A 16,510-nucleotide genomic window follows, 5' to 3' on the forward strand; every position below is an offset into this window, starting at 1 on the left:
TACCATTTCTCATTTACTGATGGCAAGTTACTTAACATCTCTAGACTTTTAATATTATCTGTAGTCTAAAAAAGTATAGATCTAGACTATATCTATAATTTTTAATATTCATACTTTTTGAAATAAAGACAGTGGACTCAAGTTAGTGGTCTTAGTGGAGCATGATGAGGCAGGAAACAAAAATCAAGCGTGGCATGGCATGGGCATGGTCATATCATGACATATGCAGTGCTTAGGCTTTTCATTGACTAATTTTTTTTTTTTAAAAAGTGATTGTAGTTTTTATAAGTTTAAATTCAGTGTATATGATTAAGTTTAATAAATCATTTTATAGATAGTTAGTAGATAGTCTAGCTAGAAAAGTTATTGAGGTCTGAGCACATTTTAAAAAAAGTTTCATTGTTCACTAAAATTTAAATCAGATTTTGCTAAGACCTAAGTCTAATAAGTTAGTACTTAGATCTAGTACAACTATTTAAATTTATACAATTTTCAACAGGTGAGGCACAAAGATGCAGGAGAGTGACTTGGGCCAAAGTGAAAGAGGGAGTCAGAAAAAAAATTCAAACGAAGCCCAACAAAATGCTCTGCCTACAACTGCGCTTTCAGCAGGTAGAATTCCTACGACCTTTGGAAGTCAGCCCAATACAGTTGGTAAATTCTTTCTTTCCATCTAAAGCAACATATTTTTGCATTTTAAGTCAACTTGTTTTGGTGGTTATGTAACTTTTTTTTTCCCCACAGCTGTTTATCCACAAAGTAACATGAACCTTCCCACGGTTACATTTACCTTGCCTAGAACCATCAATACTCAGCAATCTGTGACACCATCTTTGCAATTGTCAGCTGCATCTTTGTCAAACACTCGCCTTGTAACACCACAGACATTAAATATCATCCAACGACAATTATCTTCAGGTATTATACATTTAAAACTAAATTGAAGAAAATCCTATAGTATGTAGTCTAGTATAGATATTTATTTTTTAAATTTTATCACTTAACAAATAAATATTTTTCAGGTATAGTTGGATTGTCAACTGTTTCGGCACAAGGACTGCAGGTTTTGCAGGCATCTGGCACACCTCTCACATTTGTAACAGCGACCAGCTCTGAATCTGCTGTAGCTTTAGAGCAACAAAGAAAGGCATTGCTCCTTCAGCAACAAAAGCAAAATCAAGCTGGTTCTACCACTAACAGCAGTGGAACTATCCATCATCTGGCCTCAAGTAGCCCCGCCAACCCTCTTTCCAACTCAAACCATAATACTGCTGTCAGTATGAGTAGCATACAACAGTCTCCATCTGGTCGTGGATTGAATCGCTCACAGACAGAGCCAGGCACATTGCTATCATCTTCATCGCTTACTTCATCAAACACCATGAGTGATGATCATAAATCATTTAACTTGTCTCAACAGGCATCCTCTGTTACTGCATCTGTGACTTCATTAGGCCCACCTGCTAAAAAGATAAAGCTTGAAGAAAAACCAGCTCCTGATAAAGAAACAGAAATGTGCAGACTGTCAGTTTGTAATTATAAAAGACAAATGATGTATGATATACAAGTTAAATATAAAGAATACTTGACTGAGCTTTTCTATCTGCAAGGAGGTGGAAATATCACAGAATTTCATGTTTGGAAAAAAAGACCAACGCAACCGTTACTAAGTTTTCTTAAAGATAGCAAATTAGATAGTGATGATGATGAGGAATTGCTCGAAAAACGAATTAATGATGAGGTAGGGAAAAAAATCTTTTTTTTTTAATTGCTCTTTGGCTGGTTACCGAGATGCTTTAAAATTTTTATTGATGTCTTAAACGCTAGCCATACATCAATGCTCAGTTATTGTACTTAAAGTCACGTTGTACTGATGTGATTTTTAAGTAATTGACAACATTTGTTTATCACTAAAAGTTTATTCTAAAAATAAAATCTAGAAAATATGGTAACTTGTAAAATATTTTTATTTCAGGTGAAGGTGCTAACAAGTGCAGGCAGTAATGTCCCTCTAGCAACACCAGTAGCAATATCCATGACCCTTCCCCCGTCAGTGTCTGCCCTAAGCCAGCAAGGTAGTAGCGAGTCCCTTGCTTCTTTCTCATCTTTTACCAACACTAACCCCACTTTGCTGGGCTCTCACGCTTCTGGGATTGATGACTTTCTTAGGCAGCTCACTGCCTATGTGAAGGGTATCGCGGGTCTTTATACTATTTTGGCACTGCTGTTTCTTTTTTTTTTTGTTTGTTTGTTTGTTTTATTTCTTTTGCTGAGGACTCTTTGCATGAGCCATGTATTAAATTGAAAATTGCTTTTATTATTCGTTATTGTAATAATTTAGTAATTTTTGTTGTAAACTATCTTGGAAAGAAAATGGTCCTCTTTTTTTCTTTTGTAGTTGTTTTTATGTGATCTTTTAAGTTAATTGTTCTTTTCTTCTTGTAAATGTGTATAGGTAACTTCGAAACTTTGATTTTCATTAATTTTTTTTTTTATTAGTTTCTTAGAACTGCTTTTAATAAACGCTACTAGTTAATAGAATAAGTTTGCTTGTAAATTCATAAAGCTCTTTTGCAGCCAATACAGAAGCATGTATTTAAAACCTTGTACTAAATTTAAAAATTCTTAGTTCAAAAAGGTTTGGCTGTTCCCGCTATCATTCTGTTTTTCTTGCTAAGTAGATAACTGGGGGTGGGATAGTCTTTGTGCTTAACACATTTTGATATTTTTCATGAACATTTGTTGTATTTTCAAATGTTATTTGCTCAGCTACTGAACATTTTTTTTTATAGTAATAATAGTTTTAAGTTTTGATATTGCTTAGACAGGCATAAAAAGTGGACATCTTTTGGTACTTTTCAAGGGCAGAACTTTCAACATTAACTTAAAGTTGGAACATTGAAAAAAAACAACAGTTATGATAGTATAGGGGTTAGGGTTAATAATCTATGCTTATAAGTTTTTATTTTTTTATTTTTCATTCTTTGCCTGGCAGCCCATCATATACTTTGTTGCTTTAAAAATTGTATGCAAAGGTACAAGTAACATTATCAATTCTTTTAAATAAATCTTTCAGTTGTTTTGTATTTTAAAACTTTCTCGACAGCAGTTAATTCTACTACAACACCACCTCTAACAAGTACCTCTTTACCAATTGTTACATCTTCTGAGCTTCAGCAGCATCTTACAAAGACAATTGATGTGAAACCTAATTCACATGCTTTAAAGTCTGGAATTTCTACAGGGTAAGCAATGGATTCTGTAAAGGCTATTAGAATAGCTCAGCAATTTAGATAAGAATGTTATCTTGTCCTATCAGATATCATCAATTCTATATGTAGATGTATAATTTAAACTGTTTTTTTTTTGTCTTCAGTCAATCATCCACTGCAAAGAGCTTTAAAACAACCAGCTCATCTCCAGGTCGCTCTAGACAGCAGTCAATATCTTCAGTTTATGAAAATGTTACTGGAGGATCTCAAGATGTGATAGTTGAAAGAGCAAAACAGGTTTGTCTTGTTTGAATTTCCCCTCATAAAATGCCACTGACTCATTCTGTTAGTAATAATTTTACTTACAATTACACAGTGGCTACATTAACCAGCTAAACGTTACATGTTTATTTTGCCATGTTAAATGTTTAGCTTACATAATTATTAAGTTCATAATTTAATCGCTCATTGGAATTGTATTATTTTTAATTATTCAATTTTTCTTGAAGGAAGCGCATGTCTTGCAAAGAGTTAATGAACTTAGGAAAGAAGGGTTATGGTCTGCCAAACGCTTGCCCAGAGTTCAAGAGCCCCCAAGACAAAAAGCTCATTGGGATTATTTATTAGAGGAGATGACTTGGTTAGCAGCTGATTTCATTCAGGAGCGTAAATGGAAGAAAGCGGCATCTAAAAAGGTTGGCCTTTGTTTTAAAAAAACTTGTTATTTATTTGGGAACATAGCTTATTATTTGATTATTTTAGAAAATAAGACCCTTAATCTAACCCTTATAAGCATAAAAATGTGAGATCCTTTTAACTTATTCTGTGAATGTGATTGTATACATGTATCAACTGAGCCCTCTTAAAATTAGAAATGACAATCTGTTGGATTAAATATTTCAGATAGTCAATGTTGGATTAAATATTTCAGATAGTCAATGTAGTCAAGTTAATTGTCTGTAATTTTAGCTAACTAGTTTTATTTTTTATGTAGCTTGCCAGAATGGTGGCAAATCACTTCAGGGAACAAGAACAAAAAGAAATGAGAGCTGAGAAGGAAGAAGGCTTAAAACTTAAGAAGATAGCAAGTCATTTAGCCAAAATGGTGAAAGAATTTTGGACCAACATTGAAAAAGTAATTAAAAAAAAATGTATCAGCAGTACACATTTTTTATTTAATCCTATGTTTACAGATAGGAATAACACAGTCTCACATTTTCAGGTTGTGCAATATAAACAGACTCAGAGATTAGAGGAAAAGAAAAAGAAAGCCCTAGACCTTCACCTCAGCTTCATTGTGGACCAAACAGAAAAGTATTCATCCTGGTTAACAGCTGGTCTCCAAAAGACTGATGGTAGTAGGACATCATCTGATGGCGAATTTTCTTTAGACAGTGGTGATGGTATGTGAATTTATTCTATCAAATTCAAATTTTGTTTTTCTTACATTGCTAAATCTTTAACAAAAAAAACATTCTATTAGTATTTTTCATTTTTTTTTTTAAGAGTTTCATCCAATTGGTACAGCAAGTGATGATGAAGAAACAATTGAAAGAGAAGAAAATGAATCTGGTATCGATGAGGTAAAAAAAACGTATAAAAATGATTCAATGACTTTAAAATATTGTAATGTTTGATGTGTGAGGGTCTCTTGTAAAAGAAAACATTGTTTGTGTTCTAGAAAAAGAATTTTTATTTGCTTAATTAAAAAAAAGTAAAAAAAATGTCTGAAATCTATTAATTCTCTATCTCTGTAGGATGCGACTAAAAAAGAAGTTGAAGAATTGCAGAAAGAAAGTGAGCTTCCTTTAGAAGAATTGTTAAAAACATTACCTAAAGAAATGTTAGATGAACCATCAAGCCATTTGCCGTTTGATGATGATGATGAAAGTGATGAAACAAGTAGCAAAGATTCAGAATTGGCCCAGGTGCGTTTGTGTGTAGTTGTAGACCCCCCTATCAATTGCATGTGTACATACGTAAATGGTTGGGCTATACAAATATTTAAAATAGCAAATCTATTTTTTTAAATCTTTATCTTTACCATGAAAATTAGATTGAAAAGGAAAGTAATTATGCTTTATAGCTGTTTATAGCATAAACTCTTTTGTTGTAAAGTTTTATTTCTGAATTTTCATTTCATCTTTCATTAGGAAAAAGATGTTGATTTCACTGTTGGGGAAGAGGAGGAGGATATAGAAGAAACAATTGAGGAGCAAGAGGCTCAAGAGAAAAAAAATTATTCTGAAGAATTAGATGATTTAAAAACAGAAGGTATATTGATTTCTATTTGTGTATACAATTTCTATTTGAATATGTTTATGGTCTTATTTATTAGTTAAGATTAGAGACGTATTGCTAGCCTTATCATTTATTACAATGTGCATTCTTCTTACAGGTGAAATGAGCGTTGAAGATTTGATGAAAAAATATGCTGGAGCTTATGATGATGATTTCAAAATGCCAGATGAAAGCTCGGGTGAAGACAGTGATGATGAAGAAATGTCAGGTAAAAAAATAAATATTTTTTAATTTATATTTTTTAAATTTTTATTTTAGATGTGTGTTTGTGCTTTTCTTTATTGTGATTTCAATGTTGTTAAGATATAAAGTTTCTGCTTTGGAATTTTCTAGAGTCTGAGAAAGAATCAGAATCATCAGAAGAGGAAGAGGAAGAATCAGATCCAGAAGACATACAGCCTAATCAAGAAACATGTGAATTAAAGCAAGATGATGTTGGTCTAGAATTTTTAGTGAAAAAGGATAACTTGCAGGTATCTTGATAATAGATGAAATTAATTGTGAAATAGGTATCAGTAATACTGTATGAATGTTTAGACCTCAGCTTTGTCTTTCTTTTTTTTTAGCATGAACCTACAAATCTAGAAGGCCCAGATAAGGAGTTCAATGACATAGCTGCTGCTGCCCAAAGTCTTCAGCCTAAAGGGTACACTTTGGAAACTACTGAAGTAATTCTATTTATTTATTTTTTTAAATCAAAGTGCCATCTCATTGTTAATGCTATACATTTTAATTTTTTGTTTTATTGTTATAGGTTAAGACAAAAGTACCGTTCTTGCTAAAGCATAGTTTGAGAGAATATCAGCATGTTGGCTTGGATTGGTTGGCAACAATGCATGATAAAAGACTAAATGGCATTTTAGCTGATGAAATGGGCTTAGGAAAAACCATTCAAACTATTGCAATGTTGGCACACCTCGCTTGTGATAAAGGTATTGATCTACATTTGTCTTTATATATTTTTTAAAAATCTTTTACACTTACAAAAAATGTTGATGTTCAGTTAGTGAATGTAGCTTGTGAATTTCTTTTTTTCAGGAGTATGGGGTCCCCATCTTATTGTTGTTCCCACAAGTGTAATGTTGAATTGGGAAATGGAATTTAAGAAATGGTGCCCAGCTTTCAAAATCTTGACCTATTATGGTAGCATTAAGGAGCGTAAGCTAAAAAGACAGGTAGGTTATCTACTTCATCAATGTAATTTTTGAAAATTAAAATGTTTTACCAGTTGAATAATAATTTCCTTGCATTTCTTTTTAACATATAGGTTTGTAGAAGTAAAATTGTAGATATAGCATTGTTTATTAATTGTGTGAATTTTAAACTTACTGAAATAATTTTATTTTTAGGGCTGGACTAAAACTAATGCATTCCATGTATGTATTACGTCTTACAAATTAGTAGTGCAAGATCATCAAGCATTCCGTAGAAAAAAATGGAAATATTTTATTTTAGATGAGGTCAGTTGTTTGCTCATATGTTTATTTCATGGTTAGTTAATAGCAATAGCTATAATTATTTCATGATTTGTTGCTAAAATTAAACTTAATTATTTGATTTGTACAAAATCGTTATTGCAGGCTCAAAATATTAAGAACTTCAAATCACAACGATGGCAAATGTTGTTAAATTTTTCTAGTCAGCGCAGACTTTTGTTGACAGGAACACCCTTACAAAACTCACTTATGGAACTGTGGTCTCTCATGCACTTTCTCATGCCAAATGTTTTCCAATCACATTCCGAATTTAAGGAGTGGTTCTCGAACCCTCTTACAGGAATGATTGAAGGAAGTCAGGAATATAATGAGAGTCTTGTCAGACGCTTGCACAAGGTAAGCACTGGGCATGTATACTAAATACAGCAATAGTTCTTTTAAATATTCTGTATAAATTGAAGTATTATGATTCCTGTCAAAATATTAAAATGGGAAACAGCTATACATTTTCAAAGGAGACTTAGAGTCACTGCTTTAACCTGTTATGTAATTGTGGTGCTAAAGCCTCCAATATTAAAAGATAGTGTATCTTGATTTCAACGTTTTGTTATTTAGATATTCTGTCTGACAATTATTTTCTTCAAACACTATTCCTGCTTTTTGAAAATTGAAATTTTTTAATGTACATATCTTGAAGACTGCACTAATAATATATACTTTTTATAAAATAGGTTTTAAGGCCTTTTCTTCTACGTCGATTAAAGAATGAAGTTGAGAAGCAAATGCCTCAAAAATTTGAGCATGTAGTCATGTGTCGATTATCAAAACGACAGAGATATCTGTATGATGATTTCATGTCGCAGACAAAGACTAAGGAAACTTTAGCCTCAGGACACTTTATGAGTGTCATCAACATATTGATGCAGTTGAGAAAAGTTTGTAATCATCCCGACCTGTTTGACCCCCGCCCTATCGTGTCACCCTTTAAGATGGAAGGTATTGTTTATACAACAGCTTCTTTAGCAGTGAGAGCATTGGAATATGATCCTTTCAGAGTAAGTAAGGGGAAATAGCCGCTATAGTTTTGTGTGTCTGTCTTTCCTTTCCATTTAGCTCTTGTAGACTATATGACACGATATTTTAGACCTTTCAAAGTTCTGATGGAACAGCTAGTTAAAATCAACTATGCTAGCAGTTTTTTCATAACAATACACTTTTTATTTTTACAACTATTCATTAGTAAAAAAAAACAGGAGACTATTTAGTAAGGAAGATGGTCATTTTCGATATTTTTCTATAACTAAATTAATTACTGTCACACTAACTACATTTACAGAATAAAAATGTTTCCTTTTTATTTTTAAAGAGAAAAAATCTATTTTAGTATACATTTAAGTGGAATATAATTTAAAACAACAATTAATTAGTGTTTCATATTATACATGTGAACTGCCTGCAACAATCAACACCTGGTACACTTAACTAAAGGGAATTTTTTTTAGTTGAGTTAAGAGATTGGCCCTTTACAAATCAATTAGATAATCATTCAATAACATCAGTTAGGCCAGATTCACATCTAACGTCACATTCGCCATAGTCTGTTGGATCGTTGGGGTACCACACAAAATCTGTCAACTGTCTTTCTACATTTCTCTCTGTCCTTAGCCTTTGATAGAATTTCATTCATTAACAGGCCTGTCAATTTTTTGATGTCTTCCCATCTCTCCATCTTCTTCCTGGTTCTGTTCCCTGATGTAAAGTCTTCTCGAGCCCTGAGTTTGTTTTCAGTCTTTGCAACCTTGTTTATATATGTAAACCAAACCATTTAAAGCTATCTTTAAATAATGGACCTCATTCACCAATCGTAAACAAACATTTAGCCACGTGATAATATTGATAAAACAATGAAAAAAACTTCACAGCCTTTATGGATTACGTAATTTGTATAGCATTGTTATACAATTGATGAACGAGGTCCATTGATGGCTCCACTGCTTTGATAGAGACTTAGAGTCACTAGTTTTAATTCATTAATTATTCTAGTGCTAAAGTTCTCTTATATAAATCCTAGTCACAGTCTAATGATGTAAAGTTTACACTTTGTCATTAATTGTGACACATGTAGATTAAGCAATTTGTTAATATGTAAAATACATTTTAAGATAGTAAGCTTTAATCCTCTATTTCAGAATATTGACAAGTTATTTTTTTTTTTCTTCAGGATATTGACTTGTATATTTTGTTTCCTAATTTGGCGGAAATGGAACTAGATCTTCCTTCCTTTGTTGCTCAAAGAGTCAAACAGTTAAAAGCTTCAGGAAAATTAATTGAGGAAGTTGATAGCCTGCCAGATTCACCAACCCGGCCTCAGCCAGGCCAATTGAAAAAGGGGTTTGCACCTGCTTCATCACAAGTAAGTCTCATAAATAAATCAATTTTTTTTTTTAAATAATAAATTTTTTACACACAGAATTTGTTTGAATTTTAAGGCTAAATTTTTAAAATATATTTAGGCCAACAAAGTAACACCTGTCCCACCAGTAACACCTCCATCCAAGCCAGAGGTATCAACTGTAACACTTTCATCAACTCAGTCCACCCCTTGTGAGTATGGAGTAGTATTTAAAAAATAAAAACTTGTTTAGAAGTGTTAGAAACATTTCTCGTTAGTGTATGTAAATGTTCATTGAGCATCTACCTCTATCCCATATCATTTTATCCTCAGCCACTGTAAATAGTCTAAAGCTGCTGCTTCCGCCTTCATCATCTTCATCAACTCAACAAACAATCTTGATCCCAAACCCTAATGGTTCAGGCCCACCCCTTATATTACCATTGTCTTCCATTTCATCTTCATTATCAACTTCTGCAGCTATTGCCCAAGCAAAATTAATCTCTTCTCAGTTGCAAAGTAAGTTACATTTGGACTCTTTATGACTTGATAAGAAATAAATAATAGGATTAGAAAGATTTGTTTTTATCAAGGCAAAAAAGTAATTGTAGTACACTTTCTTTCATAATAGGTGGCATTCTACAACTTGTACAGACTCCATCAGGACATCAGATTCTGAAAACTAATACTACCTCTGTATCAACACCTATTTCAACGGTTGCATTAGCATCATCACCTGTGTCCAGCTCATCAACAACCAATATATCTTTGTTAAAACTTTCTACAGCTGTTTCCCAGCAGAAGCCTGTCATGAAAGTTTCTCCATTTGTTTCTTCTGGTATGTCACATGACATTATTTCAGATGACTAAAGATAATCACTGGTTTGTATTTATGTCAACTAAAACTTTTACTCTTTTATAGGAACTACTGATGTAGCATCTAGTCCTGCAGTAAATTCTGCAATGTTAAAGCGACCACCTCCACAGAAACCTATGAAGAAGTCTGAATTATTTCTGGTAATGAAAATAACCATTTTTAAACGATTAAAATACATATGTTTAGTTTTGCAGACCTGCCTACCGTTACGCAAAATGCGTATTCGTTACGCAAAATCTCCCAAAAATGACCCTCAGTACGCAAATACGCATTGAACCCGTCGCGTTACGCTTTTCGTATCCTTTTTCCCCCCTCTCTTGACTAGCTTACGAGCGGTCACTGAGGTCACGCTAAGCCGTTTTGTTTTGTTGGCCGGGGGGAGGGGGAACAGAAAAGGTGGGGGAACACATTGTGTCCAGATCTATACGTTGATTGGTTCTTAAAAGCAATTAGATTTAGTCTAGAAATGAAGAACGCGAGAGTGAGGGAGTGGCGGGTTGGTACCAGGTTGGTACCGTTAGTTAGCTGATACACCAACGTGACTTTTTTTTTTTTTTTGTAAGTTCATTAGTAGAAATTAATTATGTTGAATCCCTGATTCCCGTATTCATTTGTATAGAAAAAAATATTGAAGTGCTATCGATTCAAAACACATTGAGTGACATTGTAGATATCTAGTCTAGATCTAGATCTGCATTCTAGATCTAGAATCTAGATAACTTGTTATACAGGAATAGATCTAGCTAGACATTACGATTGATGATTACGTTATGTCATGAGTCTCTACATTACTCTACAATCTAGATCCAATTTAGTTGCAGTATGATTTAGATTGACTAGATCTAGATCGATAACATCTACTACCATCTAGTCTAGATCTAGACTAGATTAAATTCTTAGTCATAGTATATAATAGATCAAGGATGAAGGTAGGCTTATGAAAGTTTGGAGTAGACCTACGTTTGTAGCGGATCCACGGCATCGGTAACACTCTTGAGCCCAGATCTAGAGTAGATTATATTCATTATATATATAGATATAGATCCAAATCTAGTCTAGATATCATCTCTATTGTCGTATTGATTTAGATTGTAGATCTAATCATGACATCTAGATCTAATATTATATATATAATATATATATATATATGTATATATATATGTATATATATATATATGACAAAATAGTGGTTCGCGTAAGTGTTACGCATTCTGGTGCCAAAATACGCATTTTGACCATCAGCGTTACGCATTTGGACTTTTTTTGGTAGGCAGGTCTGGTTTTGTAATAAGCTTTGTGAATAATTGTATTTTTAGAGACTTAGAGTCACTAGTCTTACAACGCATTAATTCTAGTGCTAAAGCTCTCTTATATAAACCCAGTCAGTATTTAATGATGAAGATTGATTAATGTCCAATTTTGAAAGTCATTGATTCTGATACATTTACACGCACATTCAAAATTATAATCACTTGATTTTTATTTTTTTTAATAGATAACTTTTGACCTTTTTTTAACCACAGGAATCTTTATATCGCAAGAAAGAAGAGCGAAGACAGCATGCATTGTCTCTTATTGCAAGAATCAATCATACAAGATGTGATAAATGTCCTGTCTATGGTTCAGATACGCATCATTGTGTCAACTGTCTGCGCTCTTTGAGCTGCACAAATTGTAGTTCACTTCCATCTCAGCTGAAGTCTTCTAGCAAGAATAACTCCTGGCGTGGTGATGGCTATGTCAATTGTTTGTATGCACAGAATCATTCTATTAACCACAACCACCCAGATGTATTCTGGAGAGAAACATCCCACCTTCAACACATTATACATTCTCCTGATAAATGGCTGGATGAACTCAAAGATGTACTATCTAGGTGAGCCCAGATAAGTTTCTGATTTTAAATGGTTTATAGTTTTTGTAGTGGGAATGTCTAAACTATTTTGTCTGTGTTTATCAGGTTTGTTTTTGTCACACCAACCGTGATTTCTCCAGCTGTGACATTAAGAGTGTATAATCCAGATCCATCTAGTGTATCTCAACAATGGATGGAGACAACATTAAGACCAGAAATTGTAAAAAAATCTTCCATTCTTCATCCTATTCAGTCTCGGACATTAGTCACATTCCCTGAGCTTAGGCTGATTCAATATGATTGTGGTATGGAAAAAAAATATAATTGAAATTTCAATATTATTCATTTATTCAGTATTTTTCTAATTATTTTTAGTAGTTCAAAAACTTACATTGTAATATAATTAGATCATTTTACTACCTAGTCCAAATACTCAACTGCTTTATAGTGTCAATTTATCTTTCTTTTAGGGAAACTTCAGACATTAGATCTTTTGCTTAGGCAGTTGAAGTCAGGACAGCATAGAGTACTTATATTTACACAGATGACTAAAATGCTTGATGTCCTTGAATCTTTTCTTAATTTTCATGGACATAGGTATCTTAGGCTAGATGGAACAACAAAAGTAGAGCAGAGACAGGTAAGTTTTAATTTGTTAACCATAATGCTCAGTTCTTTGTAAATTTGGAGAAGATGTGAATCAGTTAATTTGAAATCTTTGAGTAAAAAAAAATGGCTAATTTACCAAGGTCGGTCACCTTTTAACATGTGGCTGTACTGTGACCCTAGCCAAAAAATAAATCTTAGGTTTTGAAAGTGTTGTAGGTGTAATAACTATAGCCATGACAAATCTAAGAAACACCTTTTTCATATTTAAATTACATTATGAAGGTAAAGTATTCAACATTCTAATTTTTTTTTCATTTGATGTACTTCTGAAACTCAAACTCAATCATACTTTGAATCCAATGATTTATTTCACTGTAACCATACCCTTCTACCACAACCCAGTATAACCAGCACTTTGTATGGCAGTGCTGAAAAGGGGAAAAAAACAGCCTGCTAATTTGGCCCAGACAACAAAGGTACTTGCATTTGAAGTAACAAAAAAACCTGGCTAGTTAAAGAAATTCTCATTTCTTGTTAAACACGAGGCATATTTTTGATTGAATTGAAACATAAAAGACAAATTTAAGCACAGCATCAATGACAAATAATCCTTTGTACTTCATTGAGTACTTAGAAATATGCTTCCATGTGACTTCGAATGAATCAATAAGAAAAGACTTAACTTTGACCTGGGGGTTGTAATGACCAGGTATTAATCCTCTGGTTTCTAAATTAGATTTGATGTGATGGCTGGGATTTTAAACTATCTAAAAATTAGTTTTTCTAAGTGTAATATGTAATTTTCCTTTCTATATTTACATTGATCAACATGTATGAATATAGATATATATCAACAATTACAACATTGCTAAATTTACAAATATGGGTCATGTGGATAAAGTTTAAGCAATGGATGTTCCAACCTGTAATTCTTCAGCTCAGCCTTAATTCTAATATTGAACAAAATCAAATGGCAAATGATTAAAAAAAAATATTTTTTTAAAATTTGTTTTGTACATTTTGCCAAACACTAAAACTCTTACATGATAGAGTTGTTAAGACATGTTCTTTTCAACTTGAGAAGATAAGAGACATTAAAAACATTGAGATATAGTGTAATGCCATCAACTCTCCCATTTACTTCCCCACTCTGCACAGACACTTGCTTGCACATCAGTTAACCCCATAGGTGACAGTAATGGCCTTTCCTTGGCATTGCACATAAACACTTTCAAGCAGTGGTTGCCAAGAATTGTCATGTACCTGGAACACTCCATTGGAAATAGTTCAGAAAGAAAATATAGAAACCAATTATTAGAGGATTTTTATAATGTTCTGAAAAATGTTTGCATTTTATATTCATGGTTTAGGAAAATACAAAGGTTTGCAAAGGTGTGCATTTTATACTTAAGGGTTCATCTTGAATCATATCAGTTACAATAAATTTTGATATATAATGGAATTTCTCATTGAGGTAATTATGGCAAAGCAATTTAAAAATGAGATGCATGTGATGTGTCAATCTTGTTTTTGCCAAAACTAAAACTCTTACATGATAGAGTTGTTGAAGACTAGTTCTTTTACAACTTGAGAAGATAAGAGACATTTTTTAGGCTCTTGTATGAAAGGAATCTTTTGAAGAAAAATTTAATTGGTGTTATAAAAATCTTTGTTGTCTTTTTTACAGTATCTCATGGACAGGTTCAATGCTGATCCCAGGATATTTTGCTTTATTCTTTCAACGAGATCTGGTGGGATAGGTGTTAATTTGACTGGTGCAGATACTGTGATATTTTATGATAGTGACTGGAACCCAACTATGGATGCTCAAGCTCAAGATAGATGTCACAGGATAGGTCAAACTAGAGATGTTCATATATACAGGTAAGTGCTATCTAATCTTGATCAGCGCCTTTCAGAACAACTATGTTTGGACAGCTTCCTATCCTACACATAGCTATTTATGAAAGGTACATTAATTGATTGCTAAAAAACACCTGAAATATTCTGTAAAATTTCAGTTACCTGTGGCAACCAACATTTTTATACTTAGAATAAGCTGCCCCCTTCTTGTATTTTTTTCTTTTAAAAATAAGCGCGAGAATGCAAATTTGAATAAAGTGTCATTTAATCATTAATTTTCATGCCATTAATAATTTAATTTTTTATCTATTATACAAAAATTATATCAAATAACTTTTAGTGATTAATACTCAAAAATTAATCTCATTGTTATGACTTTCTTTCAAATGCCTTGAATAGTCTCTTTCCAATAATTAGGGCCTACTATTTTTAGGTTTAATTGTAAATTGAGTTTCTAAAATTTTTTTATATAAATATTATTGCTGAATTCACTAGAAAATGAAATTAAGCTACTACATCAGTCTGACAATAATAGAAATATCAAACTTTAAATTAGCTTCAGCAAGACAGTCTCCTCTAGTGGCTACATATGCTATTTCTTTGCTTACTCATTAAATTTGTTATGGACTAAATCCAGTTTAACCATACATGTTGATGGAAAGCTAAAGATAATTTTCAACTTGTTTGGAATTTCACAGGAACATTTAAGTGTAGCCATATCTCTGTTGTGCCTCCTTTAACATTCTTTTTATTGAAATTTTTTTTTTTCCCCCGCAACTCAATTTGAACATCAGTAACAGCAGTTCATATTAAAATTTTAAAATATATTACATCCTAGAAGAGAATCATCATTTCTTCATAGGTGATATGCATAGACTTCGATGTACTTGTCAACAAAGTTGAGAGATTGTAAAACTTTTAAAAATAGATTTAACGTTTCAATGAAAGAGAAAATGATTTAATCAATGAAAGTCAATTAATTTCTTAAAAGTCAAAAGTTGCTTTAATTCTTAAGCGTTAGATGCCTACTATGTAAAAGAATCTGTTTCTCAAAAAAATTACAAAATTGTATTAAAGAGCTTAATAAAACGTAGTAATACAGCTCCCTTTCAAAATCTAGCGAACTTAGTTTACAATAAGAGTTTAACATGTTGCTCATCATTTAACAAAATTGTTGAGAGACGAACTTATTTTCAACATGGATTGTATTTTATTTAAAATTTTTATAATTAGATTCAGTAGAAATGAAATTGTGGGCTTAAATTTTAAGAGAAAAGTGGATAGATCTAGGTTTTCTTTATTCTGATTTATGAAGCCTTTGTAGAATCCAACCACCCCATATGTCGCAATAAGACTTATGCAAGCAGTTTTTACACATAAATAACCCACTTTTTAGTAGGAGAGATAACTATTTACCATATTTTTAACATATTTATGCAAATGGTTTTAGACTTTTTGTTAAAAAAAAATAATTTTCTTAACATTTGTATTGCTACTTTATGTAAATTCTGTCCTACTACTACATGTACCCAAAAATAATGTTAGTTTTTAAGAGAAAAAAAAGCTATACCAGTTGGACATAATTTAAAACGATTAATAATTAGGTTTTCATATCTTGTGAACTATTCTAAAGAACACTAAACCAAAAGAATTTTTTTTGTAAGGATTTGAATGAGATTGATTGACCCTTTACAAAACAATTAGATCAATTAGATATTCATTATAAGACATCAGTTAGGCCAGGTTCGCATTTAATTTCACATTCACTTTCACCTATCCTTTTGGTCTGCTGACCACTGGGGCACCACAAACTTTTTTTCTCCATTCTTATGTCATTTATAGAATTTAATTCTGTTCTTTCTGGAAATATTGATACCTGCCTTTTTACCTGGCCTGGGTGGACCACTTCGGGGGCCGATTTTGAGTTTGTTTCCACAGTCTTTGTAACCTTTTTTTTTTTATTTT

General features: G+C 32.4%; 1 protein-coding gene across 2 annotated transcripts in view; it reads left to right on the top strand.

Annotated features, from left to right (window-relative positions):
* LOC106074490 (helicase domino-like) overlaps positions 1 to 16,510 on the top strand; it is a 30,569-nt gene that overhangs the window by 380 nt on the left and 13,679 nt on the right. Inside the window, exons 2-30 of one of the 2 annotated variants that reach the window (XM_056006691.1) lie at positions 500 to 654; positions 745 to 918; positions 1,023 to 1,741; positions 1,976 to 2,192; positions 3,107 to 3,245; positions 3,377 to 3,509; positions 3,722 to 3,907; positions 4,207 to 4,347; positions 4,435 to 4,615; positions 4,719 to 4,795; positions 4,970 to 5,140; positions 5,366 to 5,486; positions 5,611 to 5,721; positions 5,847 to 5,986; positions 6,080 to 6,181; positions 6,268 to 6,445; positions 6,552 to 6,688; positions 6,863 to 6,973; positions 7,094 to 7,345; positions 7,681 to 8,004; positions 9,171 to 9,362; positions 9,463 to 9,553; positions 9,675 to 9,860; positions 9,973 to 10,179; positions 10,264 to 10,358; positions 11,742 to 12,094; positions 12,179 to 12,378; positions 12,544 to 12,713; positions 14,370 to 14,566. In XM_056006691.1, coding sequence (XP_055862666.1) covers positions 513 to 654; positions 745 to 918; positions 1,023 to 1,741; positions 1,976 to 2,192; positions 3,107 to 3,245; positions 3,377 to 3,509; positions 3,722 to 3,907; positions 4,207 to 4,347; positions 4,435 to 4,615; positions 4,719 to 4,795; positions 4,970 to 5,140; positions 5,366 to 5,486; positions 5,611 to 5,721; positions 5,847 to 5,986; positions 6,080 to 6,181; positions 6,268 to 6,445; positions 6,552 to 6,688; positions 6,863 to 6,973; positions 7,094 to 7,345; positions 7,681 to 8,004; positions 9,171 to 9,362; positions 9,463 to 9,553; positions 9,675 to 9,860; positions 9,973 to 10,179; positions 10,264 to 10,358; positions 11,742 to 12,094; positions 12,179 to 12,378; positions 12,544 to 12,713; positions 14,370 to 14,566 — 5,447 coding nt within the window. In that variant the 5' untranslated portion in view covers positions 500 to 512. The remainder of the gene's footprint in view (positions 1 to 499; positions 655 to 744; positions 919 to 1,022; positions 1,742 to 1,975; positions 2,193 to 3,106; positions 3,246 to 3,376; positions 3,510 to 3,721; positions 3,908 to 4,206; positions 4,348 to 4,434; positions 4,616 to 4,718; positions 4,796 to 4,969; positions 5,141 to 5,365; positions 5,487 to 5,610; positions 5,722 to 5,846; positions 5,987 to 6,079; positions 6,182 to 6,267; positions 6,446 to 6,551; positions 6,689 to 6,862; positions 6,974 to 7,093; positions 7,346 to 7,680; positions 8,005 to 9,170; positions 9,363 to 9,462; positions 9,554 to 9,674; positions 9,861 to 9,972; positions 10,180 to 10,263; positions 10,359 to 11,741; positions 12,095 to 12,178; positions 12,379 to 12,543; positions 12,714 to 14,369; positions 14,567 to 16,510) is intronic. The other variant, XM_056006692.1, reaches the window with a different exon arrangement.

The sequence above is a fragment of the Biomphalaria glabrata genome, chromosome 12 (assembly GCF_947242115.1).
Source record: "Biomphalaria glabrata chromosome 12, xgBioGlab47.1, whole genome shotgun sequence".
Lineage (NCBI taxonomy): Eukaryota > Metazoa > Mollusca > Gastropoda > Planorbidae > Biomphalaria > Biomphalaria glabrata.